This window comes from Salmo salar, chromosome ssa21 (genome assembly GCF_905237065.1).
Source record: "Salmo salar chromosome ssa21, Ssal_v3.1, whole genome shotgun sequence".
NCBI lineage: Eukaryota > Metazoa > Chordata > Actinopteri > Salmoniformes > Salmonidae > Salmo > Salmo salar.
Window position 1 is genome coordinate 14,893,755 of NC_059462.1, and position 22,722 is coordinate 14,916,476.

Consider the following 22,722-nt stretch of genomic DNA (forward strand, 5'->3'; position numbering starts at 1 on the left):
AAGGTAATCAAACTTTTGTAATAGTAAATCGGAATTTGGTCAGGGCTAAACTTGGTCGGTGTCTAAATGGCTAGCCGTGATGGCTGGGCTATCTACTGAAAATATTGCAAAATGTGCTTTCACCGAAAAGCTATTTTAAAATCGGACATATCGAGTGCATAGAGGAGTTCTGTATCTATAATTCTTAAAATAATTGTTATGTTTTTTGTGAACGTTTATCGTGAGTAATTTAGTAAATTCACCGGATGTTTGCAGGGGGTATGCTAGTTCTGAACGTCACATGCTAATGTAAAAAAGCTGGTTTTTGATATAAATATGAACTTGATTGAACAAAACATGCATGCATTGTATAACATAATGTCCTAGGGTTGTCATCTGATGAAGATCATCAAAGGTTAGTGCTGCATTTAGCTGTGGTTTTGTTTTTTGTGACATTATATGCTAGCTTGAAAAATGGGTGTCTGATTATTTCTGGCTGGGTACTCTGCTGACATAATCTAATGTTTTGCTTTCGCTGTAAAGCCTTTTTGAAATCGGACAGTGTGGTTAGATTAACGAGAGTCTTGTCTTTAAAATGCTGTAAAATAGTCATATGTTTGAAAAATGGAAGTTTTCGGATTTTAGAGGAGTTTGTATTTCGCGCCACGCCCATCATTGGATATTGGAGCAGGTGTTCCGCTAGCGGAACGTCTAGATGTAAGAGATTAACCTGTTGGGGCTAGGGGGCAGTATTTTCACGGCTGGATAAAAAAACGTACCCGATTTCATCTGGTTACTAATCCTACCCAGTAACTAGAATATGCATATACTTATTATATATGGATAGAAAACACCCTAAAGTTTCTAAAACTGTTTGAATGGTGTCTGTGAGTATAACAGAACTTATTTGGCAGGCAAAACCCTGAGACATTTTCTGACAGGAAGTGGATACCTGATGTGTTGAATTACCTTTAAGCCTATGCCATTGAAACACACAGGGGTTGATTAATGTTTTGGCACTTCCTATTGCTTCCACTAGATGTCACCAGCCTTTACAAAGTGTTTTGAGTCTTTTACTGTGAGATCTGACCGAACAAGAGCCATGGAACGGTGATGGCCGATTAGACTCTGGCGCGCGAGGTCATGTTGGGTACCCTCGTTCCAATACGTTTTAAAAGAGAATGCATTCGTCCACCTTGAATATTATTCATGTTCTGGTTAAAAAAGGCACTAATGATTTATGCTATACAACGTTTGACATGTTTGAACGAACGTAAATATATTTTTTCCCCTCGTTCATGACGAGAAGTCCGGCTGGCTTAGATCATGTGCTAACAACACGGAGCTTTTTGGATATAAATGATGAGCTTTTTTGAACAAAACTACATTCGTTATGGACCTGGGATTCCTGGAAGTGACATCTGATGAAGAGAATCAAAGGTAATGGATTATTTACATAGTATTTTCGATTTTAGATCTCTCCAACATGGCCGTTTGTCTGTATAGCAAAGCATATTTTTCTGGGCGCAGTGCTCAGATTATTGCAAAGTGTGATTTCCCAGTAAGGTTATTTTTAAATCTGGCAAGTTGAATGCGTTCAAGAGATGTAAATCTATAATTCTTTAAATGACAATATAATATTTTACCAATGTTTTCTAATTTTAATTATTTAATTTGTGGTGCTGACTTGACTGCCGGTTATTGGAGGGAAACGATTTCCTCAACATCAATGCCATAGTAAAACGCTGTTTTTGGATATATATATGAACTTGATAGAACTAAAAATGCATGCATTGTCTAACATAATGTCCTAGGAGTGTCATCTGATGGAGATTGTAAAAGGTTAGTGCATCATTTTAGCTGGTTTTATGGTTTTGGTGACACCCGTCTTTGAATTGACAAAACATTACACACAGCTATTGTCAATGTACTCTCCTAACATAATCTAACTTTATGCTTTCGCCGTAAAACCTTTTTGAAATCGGACAACGTGGTTAGATTAAGGAGATGTTTATCTTTCAAAGGGTGTAAGATAGTTGTATGTTTGAAAAATTTGAATTTTGACATTTATTTGGTTTCAAATTTGCCGCTCTTGAAATGCACCTGCTGTTGATAGGGTGCACCACGGGTGGCACGCTAGCGTCCCACATAGCCCCAAGAAGTTAACAAGGCACACCTGTTAATTGAAATGCATTCCAGGTGACTACCTCGTGAAGCTGGTTGAGAGAATTCCAAGAGTGTGCAAAGCTGTCAAGGCAAAGGGTGGCTACTTTGAAGAATCTCAAATATAAAATATATTTTGATTTGTTTAACACTTTTTTGGTTACTACATGATTCCATAGGTGTTATTTTATAGTTGTGATGTCTTCACTATTATTCGACAATGTAGAAAATAGTAAAAAATAAAGAAAAACCTTGGTATGACTAGGTGTGTCCCAACTTTTGACTGGTACTGTATAAGTTGGAAATATGGCTCTCTCATGGTGAAACCCAACACTCCAGTATTCCATGTTTATCCTGCACTCTCTGGATGTTTGGGTTTCAGGCATAAATCTCATGTTGGGATCTATAGGGAACAGCAATTTCCATTTCACATCACATTCTTCCATTCACAGCATTTCACTACCCATGAACATCACAAATTCTAACACTTCGAATATTGTTGCATCCATGTGATTAATCATTCAGCAACACGTCTCATTTTGTGGACAACAATGTTACAATACTAATGCATTAAAAAAAGATTACATTGAAAGTCTGGACACGAAGGTGACATTGACCAATCTCCTATTGAGTTGGCATCATAACTCAATAGACAGTCATAGCCTAAAAGACATGAGAAAAAGGAGATAAAAGGTCAATGCTGACATCTGTTCTCATAGTTGACACTAACAGTAGAACCTGATTGAGAATCCTTCTATGCATTTTTGAAACATGTCCCAAAAATGCCATGTATTCAGGTAGCATGCAAGAGGAAGGATCACATGTAATCTCCAGGCTATCTGTCAAAGAGTGTCATGTCCAGACAGGTCACTTCGCTTTACAAAAACAGTCAACTCTTTCATGTGTTTTCTGTAAACTCTGAAGGTCCTTCAGTCACCTTTTGAACCCATAACAGATGTATCTGCTAGAGAGGGCATGTGGTACTGAAAATGCCTTAGCATTGAGAGCATTGGGTATAGGTTGAGAGCCATGTTGATATTTCTCATAATAGTCAATGATGATGTCGTTGGATATTTGTGCTTTATGAACATTCCTAACACATAATTATAATTTAGTAATTTATAGCAATATAATGTATTCAAGGGTTTGTTTTAACTTTCTATACATGACTTTCATTCTGTTGTAATAGTGAAGAGAGAGAGAACATTTAGTGTCTGTTATACTGTAGCTCATGAAATAATCATCTGATATCATCATCAGGCTCCCAACTAGGAAGTGTGCCACTAGCTCAAGCTATTTGTGAACAAAGACAATCTTTGAGGAGAATGCCAGCGGTGCCCTTGGTTTTCAGTCCCGGCTAAATCCGCACACCCAAGGAGAGAAACTCCCTTTTCCGCAGGACTGAAAGCCAGTTTGTTTTCATACATCTGCCTGCCTATTGAGCACCAGGAGTCTGAGGGAGTGTGATGGGGAGAGCCCAGTGTCTTATCAGCATGCTCCAGACCAGCAGAGCCCGTCATATCCGAGCTGGAAATTCACTAGGCTTCCAGTAACACAGGCCTCGCCCTCACAGAACTATCCAAGCCCTCAGCTAAAACTAACCTCTTACTATGACAGCAGACTTGAATAATCCTGAATATGAATAAATCTTCAACACCATCAACAGTTTCCTGTCAAAAATGTTAATCCATATAGAAATTGGGAAAATTGGACGCATGATTGAATTACATTCCACCGCTTTGCCTACATTTTACATGGGAAACAGCAATCTACAGAGGCACATCATAATTTCAAAGCTATCATTCAATTATCACAAGGTCATTCCAATACATTTCTCCATGACCTCAATGTTATCTGGGTGGTTTATTACATTGTTATCGTTTGAAAAATATGGGATATAGGGTGGTTTATATAGAATCCTTACAGCCTAGCGGTTCAGAGTGTTGGGCCAGTAACCAAAAGGTTGCTGGTTCAAATCCCGAGCCGACTAGGTGAAACAATCTGCCGATGTGCCCTCGAGCAAGGCACTTAACCCTAATTGCTCCTGTAAGTCGCTCTCAATAAGAGCATTTGCTAAATGGCTAAAATATAAATATAAAGTGGCCGAATATCAACATTGGTAAGGCACTTCTACTGAACTAGTTCTACATTGGAACACACAGTAGTGAGGACAAGCTCCTGAATCTCCAAAGTTTAAAGGTAAAGGGGATTTCAGAAAGTCTCTTGAGAATGCCTTCACTTCTCTACCACAACATATCAAATTAAATGAATTTGATAACATAAACTATACATATAAACCATCAACTAAATTAATTGTTGATTAAAATCCAGGTCAAAGAAAAGGTTGATGAGTAGCTAGATTGAATGCACTGTTAAAGGGCTAAATACACTGACATCAGGCCCAGCTATGGATATTCTAACAAAATCATTGAATTAAAAACAGTAGCAATAGCCTACTAGTTTACTGAAAGAATACAACGAGAATACAGTAGTTTCAGAGATAACCCACTAATACTATACGAGTAGAAATATGTTTTAAAATGCCTAGTGAAATTCTGTTGACGAATTAAAACTAAACTTTCTGTTCCTCAATTCTCTCTGGGAATAGGCTATTTGTCCCCATAGTCTGATCAAAAAAATACATGTTTTGCGATTTCAATGAGTCAGCTTGATGATGAGGATGAATGCCTATTACATACATTTTGTATAATCAAATAGGCTATTTACCTGCTTACGATACGGAGTCCTCAATGGGTTGCAAGAATTCGCAAAAATCATCATCGGTTTCCAAAGACCCAAGATCGATTGTTTTACTAATGTATTTCGAACTATTTGTATCCAATGGCTGTTTAGGTGAAGTTGTAAATTTGACTAGCTACATAGATGTGTTTGTAAAAAATCGTCTCTTTGCTATACTAAAGCAAAGACTACTAGTCTTACTATGGGCTACTGTAGGCCTATATAGTATACTGTATTTGACATATAGTATCATATACTACCATAAAATATAGCGATGTCAACGTATGCGCGAATTAGTCCGAACTTCGATTTCCCAACCCCGTTTCTTGAGTTCATTGATTTGCATTGAGTCCCCCGCATAACGCTCTCCATTAGTTACCACAGCCACAAAGTCATAAACCCCGCCTATTTCTACAATGTCTCTTTTTAAAATGTGATTTAAAACCTAACCTCAACCCGAACCTTAACCACACTGCCAACCTTATGCCTAAAATGAAATTAAAACCAAATAGCGCATTTTTTATTTCATGTTTTCTTGTCTTTACGATAGAGTCATACTTTGTGGCTGTGGTAACTAGTGGAAACCCCGCAGAACAGAACCTGCCTGGTGGAAGAAACCATTCCTCTATCCGGTGTAGGGATGATGACTTCACTGGATAACATGAAAACAACACTACATCATATTTTTTTCTGCAATTTTCAAGAATATAATCTACTACAATACAGCCTATGGAAGGTGTAAGTACAATTAGCTGGTATAATTGAATAACAGGTCTATACAAGAGACATTGTTACAATGTTTCTTTCCCCTTTCGCTACTATTCTAGTCTGGAATGCATACCAAACATTCCACAGGGTTAGCTATCGGAGTTCATTGGGACGTCCCTACCCTAAACTCTAACCTTAAATTAACCCTATCCTTATCCTAACCATTACCTAACCCTAACCTTAACATTTTTAAACTTCAACTTCAATGGGGTTGGGACGTCCCAAGGATCCCTGATAGCAAGGACCACACAGTGCGGCCATTAGATAGTTAAAGGAGCAGGACGATATTTTGACCGATGCAGGACCCATATGTTATTACAATTTGAATTAAATTGAATGTCCGCAGCGCAGGCCACACCATAGTACATTAAACTAAAATGACTGAATTGATATGTAGATAAACAACACTGAAACAAAAAGGCAACTGAGGGTTAAATCCATAGGACATTTATAACACAATAATAATACATATTAACTCCTCGAAATAAATATTAATCAGATTGATGAAAGCAGACAAAAAGAGCAAACACAGATAAAAATACACCTGGGAAAATGAAATTGAAAATATATATAACCAATTGAAAATGTTTTAAATTTTCACAGTTCTAATGAAGTAATCGTTACACAGTCTAGGGATGCTATGGATGTGGAGTAAATGTGCAAAGAGACTGCACGCAACAGTAAGGATCGAGCCACTCTTCAGCAGAGATCCGAAATTGTAAGTGAAAGGGTGACCCAGGTTTTTATTATAGCAAAACATACACTCAGAGGCTGTACTTGGCTATAAATCAAAACCCATTCACCCACCAGTCTCCATCTCTGATTGGAAAACCAACAGTGGTGGTGAAGTCAGAATGTGAATTCATGCTGACCTTGTGTGGTCGTTGCCTTTGTGGTTACATTTTTTACCTATTTCTTGTTCCGCCATGCTCTTTCTTTTCACCTAGCGTGTTGTCATCCTTTACAGATTACATCCTCCTTCTCCAAGCTGCATTTCCTGTCTTTAATTAAATATATTGGTCATCATAGCATCAGCAACTCTCAATGTAATTCCATGAGGGGTAGAGTGGTCGTTTTTTTTACCCACTGGGCACAGTGTCAGAGCTCACCCTCATCATGCATTTTCTGTCCGGGGCTTTGAACCAACTGCTAATAAGATGATGCAACATCTGGTCCTTTGACCACTGCAAACAGAGCAATGTCAAAATTGGTCTAAAACCAAATCAGCAAAAAAAAAGCCAATCCCAGTAAAATGTTTCCTTTTGGTTTCAGCATGGGCTCACTTTAAACCTGAACAATAGAGGTGATTTACTAAAAGCTCCAATGAATCTTTCCTTCCTATCTTTTCCTAGTTGCATTTTTTGAGGTTGTCAAATGGTTTCCTAAAATGTTTTCCTAAAAGACACGACAGATAGAGTCATATATAGAGAGCATATTGGGAGGCCATTTCAGCCACCATTAGATGCAAATAGGTCACAGTTAAAGGGAACAGAAAGACCTGAATCAGCACTCTGTGGAGGTCACTGAGTGAAAGGGGACCAGGGTGGGGAGCGTGATAGTCAGTGGAACTATCTCTTTATATAGGAGTCAAAGGTACATATGTAAACCTGTCAAACGTTTGGACACACCTACTCATTCAAGGGTTTTTCTTGATTTTTACTATTTTCTACATTGTAGAATAATAGTGAAGACATCAAAACTATGAAATAACACCACATGGAATCATGTAGCAACCAAAAAAGTGTTAAACAAATCAAAATATATTTAATATTTTAGATTCTTCAAAGTAGCCACCCTTTGCCTTGATGACAGCTTTGCACACTCTTGGCATTCTCTCAACAAGCTTCATGAGGAATGCTTTTCCAACAGTCTTGAAGGAGTTCCCACATATGCTGAGCACTTGTTGGCTGCTTTTCCTTCACTCTGCGGTCCAACTCATCCCAAACCATCTCAATTTGGTTGAGGTCCGGTGATTGCGGAGGACAGGTCATCTGATGTAGCACTCCATCACTCTCCATCTTAGTAAAATTGCTCTTACACAGCCTTGAGGTGTGTTGGGTCATTGTCCTGTTGAAAAACAAATGATGGTCCCACTAAGCGCAAACCAGATGGGATGGTGTATCGCTGCAGAATGCTGTGGTAGCCATGCTGGTTAAGTGTGCCTTGAATTCTAAATAAATCACAGACAATGTCACAAGCAAAGCATCCCCACACCATCACACCTCCTCCTCCATGCTTCACAGTGGGAACCACACATGCCGAGATAATCTGTTCACCTATTCTGCGTCTCAAGGCAGTTGGAACCAAAAATCTGAAATTTGGACTCATCAGACCAAAGGACAGATTTCCACCGGTAAGCCTCTTCTTCTTATTGGTGTACTTTAGTAGTGGTTTCTTTGCAGCAATTCGACCATGAAGGCCCGATTCACAGTCTCCTCTGAACAATTGATGTTGATATGTGTCTGTTACTTGAACTCTGTGAAGTATTTATTTGGGCTGCAATCTGAGGTTAGCTCTAATTAACTTATCCTCTGCAGCAGAGGTAACTCTGGGTCTTCCATTCCTGTGGCGGTCCTCATGAGAGCCAGTTTCATCATAGCGCTTGATGGTTTTTGCAACTGCGCTTGAATAATCTTTAAGTGCTTGAAATTTTCCGGATTGACTGACCTTCATGTCTTAAAGTAACGATGGACTGTCGTTTCTCTTTGCTTAATTGAGCTGTTCTTGCCATAATATGGACTTGGTCTTTTAACAAATAGGGCTATCTTCTGCATACCACCCCTACCTTGTCACAACACAACTGATTGGCTCAAACGCATTAAGAAGGAAAGAAATTCCAAAAATTAACTTTTAACAAGGCACACCTGTTAATTGAAATGCATTCCAGGTAACTAACTCATGAACCCGGTTGAGAGAATGCCAAGAGTATGCAAAGCTGTCATCAAAGCAAAGGGTGGCTACTTTGAAGAATCTCAAATATAATATATATTTTGATTTGTTTAACACTTTTTTGGTTACTACATGATTCCATATGTGTTATTTCATAGTTGTGATGTCTTCACTATGATTCTACAATGTAGAAAAGAGTAAAAAATAAATAAAAACCCTGGCATAAGTAGGTGTGTCCAAACTTTTGACTGGTACTGTATGTCTACTGCAGTAGCGGTCGCTGCCGTTTTAAGATTAGTAAGGACACATTTTTTTTATGAGCATTGCCTTATTTCTATTACAGCATATTGGATGACTGTCATTCATAATCCATTCACCAAGTTTAACATTGACAGGTTTAGGCTACTACATGATACTAAAATGTTCTCTATATATGAGGTTGAAATTCATCCAAAAGGTGTTCGATGGGATTGAGGTCAGGGCTCTGTACAGGCCAGTCAAGTTCTTCCACACCGATCTCGACAAACCATTTCTGTATAGACCTCACTTTGTGCCCCGGGGCATTGTCATGCTGAAACAGGAAAGGGCCTTCCCCAAACTGTTGCCACAAAGTTGGAAGCACAGAATCACCTAGAATGTCATTGTATGCTTTAGAGATAAGATTTCCCTTCACTGGAACTAAGGGGCCTAGCTCGAACCATGAAAAACAGCCCCAGACCATTATTTCTCCTCCACCAAACTTTACAGTTGGCACTATGCATTGAGGCAGGTACAGTTGAAGTCAGAAGTTTACATACACTTAGGTTAGAGGCATTAAAACTTGTTTTTCAACCACTCCACAAATTTCTTGTTAACAAACTATAGTTTTGGCAAGTCGGTTAGGACATCTACTTTGTGCATGACACAAGTCATTTTTCCAACAATTGTTTTCAGACAGATTATTCGCTTATAATTCACTGTATCACAATTCCAGTGGGTCAGAAGTTTACATACACTAAGTTGACTGTGCCTTTAAACAGCTTGGAAAATTCCAGAAATGATGTCATGGCTTTAGAAGCTTCTGATAGGCTAATTGACATCGTTTGAGTCAATTGGTGTTGTACCTGTGGGTGTATTTCAAGGCCTACCTTCAAACTCAGTGCCTCTTTGCTTGACATCATGGGAAAATCAAAAGAAATCAGCCAAGACCTCAGAAAAAAATTTGTAGACCTCCACAAGTCTGGTTCATCCTTGGGAGCAATTTCCAAACGCCTGAAGGTACCACGTTCATCTGTACAAACAATAGTACGCAAGTATAAACACCATGTAACCACGCAACCGTCATAACGCTCAGGAAGGAGACGCGTTCTGTCTCCTAGAGATGAACGCACTTTTGTGCGAAAAGTGCAAATCAATCCTAGAACAACAGCAAAGGACCTTGTGAAGATGCTGGAGGAAACAGGTACAAAAGTATCTATATCCACAGTAAAACGAGTCCTATATCGACATAACCTGAAAGGCCGCTCAGCAAGGAAGAAGCCACTGCTCCAAAATCACCATAAAAAAGCAAGACTACGGTTTACAACCGCACATGGGGACAAAGATCGTACATTTTGGAGAAATGTCCTCTGGTCTGATGAAACAAAAATAGAACTGTTTGGCCATAATGACCATTATGTTTGGAGGAAAAAGGGGGAGGCTTGCAAGCCGAAGAACACCATCCCAACCGTGAAGCACGAGGGGCAGCATCATGTTGTGGGGGTGCTTTGCTGCAGGAGGGACTGGTGCACTTCACAAAATAGATGGCATCATGACAAAGGAAAATTACGTGGATATATTGAAGCAACATCTCAAGACATCAGTCAGGAAGTTAAAGCTTGGTCGCAAATGGTTCTTCCAAATGGACAATGACACTAAGCATACTTCCAAAGTTCTGGCAGAATGGCTTAAGGACAACAAAGTCAAGGTATTGGAGTTGCCATCACAAAGCCCTGACCTCAGTCCTGTACAAAATGTGTGGGCAGAACTGAAAAAGTGTGTGCGAGCAAGGAGGCCTACAAACCTGACTCAGTTACACCAGCTCTGTCAGGAGGAATGGGCCAAAATTCACCCAACTTATTGTGGGAAGCTTGTGGAAGGCTTCCCGAAATGTTTGACCCAAGTTAAACAATTTAAAGGCAATGCTACCAAATACTAAGTGAGTGTATGTAGTAAACTTCTGACCCACTGGGAATGTGATGAAATAAATAAAAGCTGAAATAAATCATTCTCTCTACTATCATTCTGACATTTCACATTCTTAAAATAAAGTAGTGATCCTAACTGGCCAAAGACAGGGAATTTTTACTAGGATTAAATGTCAGGAATTGTGAAAAACTGAGTTTAAATGTATTTGGCTAAGGTGTATGCAAACTTCTGACTTCAACTGTAGCGTTCCCCTGGCATCCACCAAACCCAGATTCGTCCATCGGACTGCCAGATGGTGAAGCGTGATTCATCACTCCAGAGAACGCGTTTCCAATGCTCCTGAGTCCACCCGACACCACTCCACCCGACGCTTGGCATTGCGCTTAGGCTTGTGTGCGGCTGCTCGGCCAAGGAAACCCATTTCATGAAGCTCCCGACGAACAGTTCTTGTGCTGACGTTGCTTCAACAGGCAGTTTGGAACTCGGTAGTGAGTGTTGCAACCGATGACAGACGATTTTTACACGCTACGCGCTTCAGCACTCGGCGGTCCTGTTCTGTGAGCTTGTGTGGCCTACTACTTCGCGGCTGAGCCGTTGTTCCTTCTAGACTTTTCCACTTTACAATAATAGCACTTACAGTTGACCAGGGCAGCTCTGGCAGGAAAGAAATTCAACGAACTGACTTGTTGGAAAGGTGGACTCCTATGAAGGTGCCATGTTGAAAGTCACTGAGCACTTCATTAAGGCCATTCTACTGCCAATGTTTGTCTATGGAGATTGTATGACTTTGTGCTTGATTTTATACACCTGTCAGCAACGGGTGTGGCTGAAATAGCCGAATTCTCAAATTTTAAGTGGTGTCCACACTGTTTTGTGTATATATAGTGTATCATAACCGCAGCTAGCTCACCATATTAGCTAAAGTAACGTTATAGTCAACATAGCTAATATAACTAACGCATTAGTAAACCCTCTACAATTATGCAGTACAGTGTAGTACACAGTTTAGCAGTTACACCGGTGGGCCCCGGTGGCAATAAATTAGTATAGCCAAAAGCTTACTTTGACTTGGAAGAGTTCCAGTGTTGGATATCCAGCTAGCTAACATCCCTCTGTTTGAGAAGGCTAAACTAGCTAGCTGCATTTGCTAGCTAAGTAAGTGAAAGTGAAAAAAAATGAAGAAAGATCTTTCTCTCTATCTCTTGCTTCTCCTTTATCTTTGAAGAAATTAATTTGTTCAAAACTATTGTCTTTCTCTCTCTTTGAGTCTACTATTCTCCACATTTCATGCACTGCAGTGCTAGCTAGCTGTAGCTTATGCTTTCAGTACTACATTCATTATCTGATCCTTTGATTGGGTGGACAACATGTTAGTTCATGCTGCAAGAGCTCTGATAGGTTGGATGATGTCTTCCAGAAGTTGTCATAATTACTGTGTAAGTCTACGGAAGGGGGTGACAACCATTTACTTTCCTAGGTTTTGTATTGAAGTCAATGTACCCAGAAGAGGACTCAAGCTAGCTGTCCTCTGGCTACACCATGGTGCTACCCTACAGAGGGCTGTTGAGGCTACTGTAAACCTTCATTGCAAAACAGTGTGTTTCAATACATTATTTGGTGACCTGAATATATTTTGTATAGTTTTATCTAAAAAGGATAACTCTTGAAATGTTTAACTTTTTATTTTTATGAAATTCACTGAGGAGGATGGTCCTCCCCTTCCTCCTCTGAGGAGCCTCCACTGGTCTAGTGCTTTCAAAGTTATTACATAAAACATATAGCCAACTGTAATTATTATTTATTGTGAATGCATTTATTTACCTGAAACTTCATTTATTATTTTCTTTAGGAATTGAGACTGACAATGAAATAAAACTAAAGATTTGAGCTGCTGCTCTACGGACTTAAAGCAACACTTTCTGTTTTCATGAGGTATGACAAACATCTCACCTATGAGTGAACCTACAATCACAGAAAAGCCTGCGGTGAGATCCGATCTCACACGGCCACAAATCAGTTCTTTTAAGCATGCTGTTTTGACATGATACAGCTGTCTCTGCTGAATCGGCAGAACAAACAAATGATCAGGAAGCAGGCCCCTCCCACGCAGTGTATACCTTTCAATTTCGTTTTGGCTCTATGCCAGATCAAACCCTACAGACATCAGGGCTCTTACACAGAATCTAGCAGCTTGACTAATAGATGACAACTATACACACCATTACAGTGTACATGCGCATTTATGGGAACGGTATACATAAGCCTGCAACACCCTTTGATGGTAAGGAAATCAGCTACTTCGTCAGTTAAAAGGAATCAGGCACTCACAGCACATAGAATCATAAGACTGCCCTCCGTTTTTCTCGAGACTAAGAGCAGCTATAAGGTTTAACACAAGGCTGACATCTCTCTCCCATCCATTTCCTTCCTCTCCGTTAGCTCGCTCAGAATGAGATCCAGCAATACCACGGAACCCTACAATTCAAGTGGAGGAAAGACAGTCCCAGCAGTACCAGGAAGTCTTTACAAACAGCTCTGTATATTTACCTTCCTGCCTGGATGGAAGGGGTGTGTTAGGGGGCCAAAGCCCCACTGAGGCAGCGACAGAATCATTTTCGACGACTCCCAGCGCGTTAGGGTGGAAACAAGTAAACCACAAAGACAAACGTGTGGGTGTGTGTGTGTGTGTGTGTCACACACAGGAAGACAAATGATAAAGGCATGGGGGTGGGGTAGGAAAGCTCAACCTAAGGTTCTCATTATCCAAGATTGAGAGTAGATGAATGGAAAGTCTTTCCATACTTCCAAATTCATCAAATTAAAAAAAAAAAAAATCTCACACAAACATTATCAACGTATTACATTCGATTAGTCTTAAAGGAGACTCTGCAGGCCATCAGGTGTATCAAATTGCAGAGACAATTCAATAAAAGCTTTTAGAGTGGATGCTACACTCGTGATAATGTTCGTCTTGTAACAGAAACGTTTACTTCAGAAAAACAGCACTAAAACTACACAAATTCCTCATAATAAAAATTTAAATCAGTCTTAGTTTTGCCAGAAGTCTGCTCTGCAGACAGTTTTTCAACAATAAACAGAGAGGAGCTTGGACAGGACAGGACAGAGTTAACATGCTGCACTGTAGATCCCCATGACAGACAGCACTCTGCCCATCTGTCTCCAGCACTCACTGGTCATGTGATGTCAGCACCAAAGGGATGTGATCATGTGGCAAGTGATCTATGTTTGACTTACAGCACAGAGGGATAGAATATCAAACACTGATGTTTTGCTGTCAACAGCACATTGCTCAATCAGAGAGATTTGGCTTAATTGTTGGTCAGTTGAGAGGGGTTGTAATAGAACATTGCAAACTCACTTGTCACGTTTTCTTCATGTGTTGATGGTGAAAGACACATTCATATTTGAAGAATGTTTGTAAGAATTCTAAGGACGTTTCATCTAGTGCCCAAAATTTAGCAATGACTAAATGTAGAGCATGCAATTTATTCCAAATGGGAAAAAATATATATTTTAATTTCATACTATTGTGGCCACAAATTAGACCTTTCTTATTTATTGTTTTACTTTGAAAGCAAATAGTGAACATTGACTCACCCACATCCATTATCTGATATTCAGTTGATTATAAGCAGAAATAATTAATATCCGTATTGCTAGAAAATACATGATTGACATGCACTCATTTTCAATAATCTTTCCTATTCCCCGTTTTTCATAATCAATTTCCCCTTTCATGAATTATTTATCAATGAAATAGCCTGATACAAGATGTTTATTGGTTTTCCTCATAAATAACATATGTTCTCATGAAAAAAGATAATAAAGGCCTTGATGAGAAGTGAAAATGTAAGTTTGTTCAACCCTGACTACGCTCTGCCTCCATAATAATTGTCTTTGCAAAGTAAAAATCAACAACATAGATTGCAATATTCCTGCTACATTACGATTGATATTATAACTGTTGTTGCTTTATTTAATTGCATACTCATGTACATTATTTACACGAGAAGCAATGAATAAGACATGATTACCTTTATGGCTCACGTGTCACCATTGAAACCTTTCTAACCCTGATGAGGCTTTTCAATGTATTCTCTCTTTTTATGAGAGCCTCTTGGCAGAGAGAGACTCAACAGCAGGGTGGGTTTTACTGTGCACTGGGTAGGCCATCATTTTGCTCATGTCAAAAGTCGCCAAGAATGAGAATCATAGGAGCACAATGGGCGCTCTTTCAGCCCTGCGCCAACATAAAGAGCAGCACCTCTGTGCTGTTCAATTGTATACATTCCGCTGCCAAGCAACTCTCCAAACTTTATTGTAAACATTGTATAGGGCTTTTTCAGGCTCAGCATAATGCCATTGTTCACAGTCTCTGTATGTAATGTCCGATGGCAGTTAATGTGTTCACTTTTCATTGATTAAAGGCTTGTGTTGACAACAAATAACATTGATTTTTATTTATTTCAGGACTGGGAGCTGTGAGTATTTTAACAGTGATCGAACTTGTAAAAGCTTATTTACGTCAATGTAAACACTTTTTCAGCAGTAAGGACCATCTGTTGTTCAACTGCAAATCTGTGACCCCCTAGTCTAGCTCTTCAATCCACTACTGGATCACTCATATAGATAGATATCCCTTGCACTGACACCAGTGTTCAAGTACTCGGTTTTTAACCTAAAAGCAGCCTGTTCTGCGCCACTTGAATTCCTCAATCCCAGTACAGTAGCTGGTCTCCTGCCGAGACAGAAAGTTGCTTCAAAAACATGCTCCAATTTTCTGTGCTTTGTCAATGCTTTTCATTCCTGTGACAATATCTCATAACAAATTGACAAAAACAAGAACCCGAACAATGAATAATGCAATATTTATGCACTGGGGGAGGGAAACATCAGATACACACCTAAATAGACGGCATGTTTACAGCCATGGAGAGAAATCTGTGCCAGGCCCCCGCAATAAGACAATAACAGAGTCATTTCATTTGGATCCCAGCAAAGAGGCCAGCAGGACACAGCAGGACAGTGATAATGTAAACCACCATGTCAGTTATTCACAAAGCAGGGCCCTGTTTGAAGTGGACAAGCCATTTCTGTATTAAGGCCACCCCACACATATCTGGTGTGTCATAAAACAAAGTGAACGGGGCCACATCCCTTTCCATGCGGAAATCAAATGAATGGCCCTATTCTTGAATCAAATTCAAAGAATGAGTCTTTAGTCAATGGAAGAATGGGATTAGAAGGAAAAAACACTGAGGAATATTGCTCATCATTAGGAAGATGAGTTAAGGCAGCGTTTTATGACTAAATGACCAGCAGCTATGAATGCAGGTGATGTTGACTAACTTTGGCAAATAAGCTAATACTTTCTCTTCAAATGATATCTTCAAAGAAAAGAGAAACATGTAACCTGCTCTTGCTAGTATCACTTATTTTTATTGAAGCTCTTCAAATGATATCCAAATGGTAAATAAACAGCCCATGCATTCATAACACAGCTATAATAGGCTGTGTTGCTAACACAATGTCATTCTAAAATCCTGTTTAATGTCCTTTTCATTGGATCGACACACTCAGATGTCTATCACTGTTTGAAAACGTATCCTCATTTTACAGTCGCATACTAAGCAGCCTACAGGGCTGGAGCTCTGGGACCTTGTCATTTAATAGGCAGCCAAGCTGATTAAACATGTATGGAGCCTAACTGATGCAAAGTATTCTGTAGGAGCCTCTTGATGATCATAGGAGATGCCTGTAATTCAACTAAGGACTGCCAGTTGACCCCATATGCCCTCTGATTTTCAACACAAAATGTATTAATGATGCTCTAAAGACTTCTATGAAACCTGACTTGCGCTCTTATGACCATGAATCAATACAAAATAGAATATCAAATACTACATAAACAATTCATAATAGTTGAATAAATTGGGTGTATCTTGATCTAATACTTAAAGGTCCAATGCAGCCGTTTTTATCTCAATATCCAATCCTTTCAGGGTAACAATTAAGTACCTTACTGTGATTGTTTTCAATTAAAATGGTCAAAAAGAAACCAAAAATAGCTTCTTAGCAAAGACCAATTTGTTAAGCAAGGATTTTGCTAGGACTGTCTTGGAGTGGGGAGGGGAAAACTGAAAACTAGATGTTATTGGCGGTGAGGTTTGGAACATGCTTTCTTATTGGTCACCAGGCAGGCCAAAACCATCTCACAAAAACTGTCTCTTACACTAAAAGGGCATTATCACAATTTTCAGTTTCACAGTATTATTCCAATAGTATTATTCCTCATAGTGTGGAAATATATATAAAACACAAGAAAATCACGTTGTTGACTGCACTGGACCTTTAATTATACGGCAGTGTTTAAGGGATTTGGTAATAACAGTAATCCTATAAATTGAATGTCCTTTCTATTAGCTAACCCTGGAGAACCACAATCTGGCCAATGTGAATCTAAATGATCCAAGTCAATAGTAACAAATAGTAACAACAAATATGTATGTCAGAAGAGTTTGACAGGTGTGGAGATGCACTAAATAAAGTCATCTCAACATATTTTCCTGAATAGGCGATAATATGCGTTTCAAATAAACATAACCCTAACGAACAAGAAATCTTACAGACAAAGTAGAGTACAATAATCGGGGCAGATGATGAAGAACATTTTCTTATCAATTGTGGAATCTAACCGCGCATTGTTCATTTTACAATGTAGCTACTTTTCAAGTACATAGAACACTGTTTTACTTTACCTTCGCTTGCAGGTATTGGGGGTAGTAATATGAGTACTGGGGGTACATCTGTTGTTGCCACGCTTTTCCCATGAATATAGAAATATGAACTAGTCGGTTACTTCAGTATTTCCGTCTATTCCGTTTTCCCGAAGTCAATTCTCTCGTTGGGGCGGGAGACCTCACCCTGGAACCAAACAGCGAAACAGTGGAATGTCCCAATGTCAGCCAGCCTCCGCGCAAATGAACTGCGTTTCTGCGTGGGAGTTGGACCTGATTCGGGTAATGGGCTTTCTCTGGTGTGCGTACATTCTGACTAGAGCTAAAGTGGTCACCGCAAATGCTGACCAGTTGGCTATGCATGAAACGTTCAGAATAGTTTAAAGACAACAGTTGTATATTTTTAGATAATACAATTTGTAGTTGAAGATACAATAACGAAGTTTCAGTCAATGATGAATTGGAAATTCCATAGGCCTACTCTCCAGACATCGGTCTCCGATGTTGGACAGGTACTCCCCTTTTCACCAGCAATCCAAACATTGCCATGTGACATCAATAAGTGAAGGATCGAAATTTACAGAATGGTTACTTTGAGGAAATGTAAATGCTTTTTCAATGTCAGTCAAGGGGAGGGTTTAGTTAAGTGATAATGCCAGAGAAGCCGGTGTTTTGAGGATATATTGGCACGGGTGTTCATCTCGGGAAGGCAAACCGTGCCAATATATCCTCCAAACACCGGCTTCGAGGGCATTATCACTTTTACACAATGGGTTACCAACATATTCAAATAATGATTGACATATTTTAATAAAATAAATATATTTTGATTAATTTATTCATGCTATTTCATTCTTCCACAAGATATAGTCCCGACCGAAATCTAAGGTTGCTACCCAAGCCGACTGGTCGTTTGTTCTGTCGTTTAGGTTGCCAGAGACACTACCCAGTCATGAAGTATTTTTGTTCTGTATCTATGTATGCGACCCAGTTGTTCCTACTAAATGTTCCATGGCCATACTGGCTGGCAACGTTCTTATCCCCTGCTTGCTAGCTAGCCAGCCAACTGCTGCAAATGTACAGTCACGTCAAACAGTGCAGCCAGAATATCAGCAAAGTAGCCGCATTTGCGTATGTTTGAGCTGTTTTCTAGTGACATTTATTTGGATACACCCATAAGCATTTTGCTACACTCGCAATAATATCTGTTAACCATGTGAATGTGACCAATAACATTTGATTTTAACAATGAGCTAATGATGCGCGATTTCACCTGGCATAGAAAATGTGCTCTCTCATCAGGACAGTTGTCCAGAGGTGCTAGCCAACAACACAGCTAACACAATCACTTCAAACTCAAGCTGGAAAGACTGCAAACTGTCTGCATTTAATTTGGGTTTTACCAGTTTTCTGTTGACATTTCTTTGTATATATACATAAAAATGATGCCAGATTGATATAGAACAGAGTAAATAGGCATTTCAACATAATAGATTTAGCCGGTGCTAATTTTAGGATTTTAAACTGCATGGTTCAAGCCCTGAATGCTGATTGGCTGACAGCTGTGGAATTTCAGACCTTATACCACGGGTATGACAAAACAGTTATTTTTACTGCTCTAATTAAGTTGGTAAACAGTTTATAATAGCCGGTTGGAATGCGGTTTTAACCAATCAGCATCCAGGATTAGATCCACCCATTATATTATATTTTAAAGTCGAGTCCAGGGGAGGGTGATGTAATTTGTTATTGATGCAATTTCAATATTTCTCAGTGTTTTAGAATTAGTTGCTTATTAGGCTATATATCGATGTGTGCCCGATGCCGCCCCTCATCTCTGATTCTCCGCTGGGTCACGCAATCCATAGCCTTATAGGCTATAAATTGCACCCAAAAAAATCATTAAAAAAGACTCAATGTTTGTCACATGCGCCGAATACAACAGGGGCTCCTGAGTGGCGCAGCGGTCTAAAGCACTGCATCTCAGTGCAAGAGGTGTCACTACAGTCCCTGGTTTGATTCCAGGCTGTATCACATCGCGCCGTGATTGGATGAAGAACAGTTTCTAAAACTGGTCTGTCCAAGAAGTGAGGCTAAACGGTAGACATATTCTCTGCTATTCATTTTGTTAGAATTATTATTTTGGGTGTAGGGGAGGGTCAATTGTTAGTTTTTTTAAGCATTCAGGGAGGGTTTAGTTCAAATATATTTTGCTGAAAGGAGAGGTCCGATATTTTCATTTCAGAGTGGTCCGATTTTCTCCATGTAATCCGTATATAGCGTTCACTCCCTAAGTGCTTGACCGTAATGAAGCACTCATATTGGTTCATGGCACCTTTCATGGCATCAAAACAAGGCAATTTAAAGTCATTAACTAAAAACTAAGTCTGATATCATCACAATGCACAGATCACATTATGCACATTTAATCAAACCAATCTATCACAGTTGTATACCAACAAATATCTGCCTAGCCAAGAACAAGTACCATGATTCTACTTCGATAGCTTTTCTTTAAATCACCATCATATCCTCACATATTAGTCATGGAAACTGCAAGGGAAGGGAGCATATTATGTCGGGTTTTTGTCAATGAAACACATTTATGTGAAAGGTCACAACAGGAAATAGGCTTACAATGGCCGCCAGATTTGGCTCCAGGGATGTTCTTTGAATTAGGAAAGTCGTATTGAAGTACTATTGCATGAATTTGTTATCAACAAATTGTTCAGATAGTAAGGACACATACACAACAGTTTTTGTAGAACAGAGTTCAGGACACAAAGCCACAGTATCACTAAGGATGCTCAGAGAGGTTACTGGCAGGAAACAGGATATACTGTACAGTATCATGCGCATTCCTCTGCAATACCACAACTCATATAAAGGGAGATACATTATAATCACCACTTTTCCTTCTCAGGAATATGAAGCCCTGACATTTGGTTCTCGATTGTTTAGAACTGTGGGGAGCTTTTCCGAAGTTCAACCCCAGTCCTATGTGGTAACGGTCAGGGACCAGTGAGAGCAGAAACAGGAAACTCCCATCGCCCAGCCAGGAAAGGCTTGGTCTATTTCTGCATGACGCCGCTGATTTAAAGACAGAGGACTCATCAACCTGATTTGAATAAAACATTATTAAAAATTCCTCCCAAAAATATCCAAACACAGGAGTAGTAATATTAATCTTCATTAAAGTGCAGGCAACCATGTCTGGGCATGGTCTTATTGCTGTCTGTTGCAAATGTTGTTTGAATCCATTAATGAGGATGAAGAGCTTCTTCTCTCCTTTGATCCTGTAGTAATTAGAGCAAGCTAGAGCCACATGGAGCCAAACTAACCTTCCACAGGTTTGCGGCAGTGACTGTTTGGGCCACTATTACATAACACTACTACAGTATATTGTATTAGTGGTTATGACTCTTTTGTGTCAAGTACAAAAAGTGGTCCTGAAAATCAACCATCAGAAGATTTGCACTGTGCTTCAAACCAAGTTGGGGAAATAACAAGCACACGGCACGTTTGTTCCAAAGAATTATCCATGTTCATTGTCCTTCACCATTGCCATCTAACCGGAGCTCTGTAGGTAATGGCATGACTATGGACTTGGTTTATCCGTTACATTTTAAAGGCTCAGGAGGGTCTGTTACGGGTCACTGGTTGTCTTGGTGCTCCCTTCATTGTCAATTTATTATCTGCTGTCTATGTGTCCTGCTACTCACTTCCAGATGTACATAGATGACATGCTCATTTATCAAACTGAATAATTCACTACAGGGGCCAGGGCAAAATGTGTACAGGTGAAAAATAGCCCCATACCCCACTCACATTATCTCCCACACGATGGATACCGACTTATAACGTAATCACTCTACTGTTGGACCAACCAAAACATATTTGAGTTGGGGGTCTGTTTTCCATAATTTTACATTTTTACACAAATAATTGACTAAAAAGCCAAAATGTAGTGTAATATTTTCTGCGACCTCCAAACCCTTGTGGATTTCATTTGACTTTAGAGTTTCATTTCAGGATTGCTTCTTAGATTCTTGTTCTCAAGGTTCCTGAAATATGATCTGTGAGATTTTTCTCAGCATTCCTCTTCCCTCCCCCCGGCATGCTTGAGCTTTTTCTCTCTCTGCTCTGCCCTCAGCCTGATCTCCCGTTTCTGCAGACCTACAGCAGTTTGTTTATTTTGCTAGCTTCGAAGACATGGGGTAAACCATCAGATGGGCCAAGATTTACGGGCGTGCTTAGGTCCGGCTCCAGAGGGCTGTGCATCCAACAGGACGGACCCCATCTCGACTAGAAGTGGAGTGTCCCTTTCAGGGATGTCATTCAAGACTCACTCATGTAAAGAACATCGTGCAATAAAAATATCTGGATTTCCTTGTCTGGAATCGGCAAACCAGAAGAAGACATCCACGCCTTGCTTGCATTCATTTAAGGACTGGCAATGGAGATATAATGAATCATGCTGAATGAATAGCCTCTATACTACAACCTGTTACAAACAATCAATAAAATGTTTATAAGTGCCATTACATCTGTAGCAGAAATTCAATTGATGGATTGTGCCATCAGTGTTTGAATTCAAATGGGGCCCAGCCATTTAAATGTTTCAGAGGAGTCATTTTGCTAAGAAGGCAGTTGGGGAATCTACTGTGGCATACACTCAGTGCCCTTTAATTAAAGTCTAAGGATATTGCCAACGGTGAACATTCTACAAACATACTATAATCCTGTCACAGGATACCGCATGACCTAATATCCAGGAGAACGAGTGCAACAACGAACCTTATTTGACCTCACCAGATGACGTCTTATGATCGAGTTAAGAGACCCCTTTAGAGACCCTATTTAGAGACCTCCTTTAGAGACCCTCTTTAGAGACCCCCTTTAGTGACTCTTTTCGAGAACCCCTTTAGTGACTCTTTTCGAGAACCCCTTTAGAGCCCTCCTTTAGAGGCCCGTTTAGAGACCTCCTTTAGAGAACCCCTTTAGAGCCCTCCTTTAGAGACCCCTTTAGAGCCCTCCTTTAGAGGCCCGTTTAGAGGCCTCCTTTAGAGAACCCCTTTAGAGCCCTCCTTTAGAGGCCCCTTTAGAGCCCTCCTTTAGAGGCCCGTTTAGAGACCTCCTTTAGAGAACCCCTTTAGAGACCTCCTTTAGAGAACCCCTTTAGAGACCTCCTTTAGAGGACCCCTTTAGAGGCCTCCTTTAGAGGACCCGTTTAGAGACCTCCTTTAGAGAACCCCTTTAG

The 22,722-nt window shown here is 39.8% G+C and overlaps 1 protein-coding gene across 6 annotated transcripts in view; it reads right to left on the reverse strand.

The window, feature by feature from the left end:
- Window positions 1-17,753, reverse strand: part of LOC106581710 (RNA-binding motif, single-stranded-interacting protein 1) — a 72,360-nt gene extending 54,607 nt beyond the window's left edge. For 4 of the 6 annotated variants that reach the window (XM_045704464.1, XM_045704460.1, XM_045704463.1 and 1 more), the window contains exon 1: window positions 17,484-17,753. In XM_045704464.1, coding sequence (XP_045560420.1) covers window positions 17,484-17,555 — 72 coding nt within the window. In that variant the 5' untranslated portion in view covers window positions 17,556-17,753. Of the gene's footprint in view, window positions 1-4,869; window positions 5,239-13,251; window positions 13,391-17,483 lie in introns of those variants that run through there. The other 2 variants (XM_045704461.1, XM_045704462.1) reach the window with 2 other exon arrangements.
- Window positions 17,754-22,722: the final 4,969 nt, after the last annotated feature.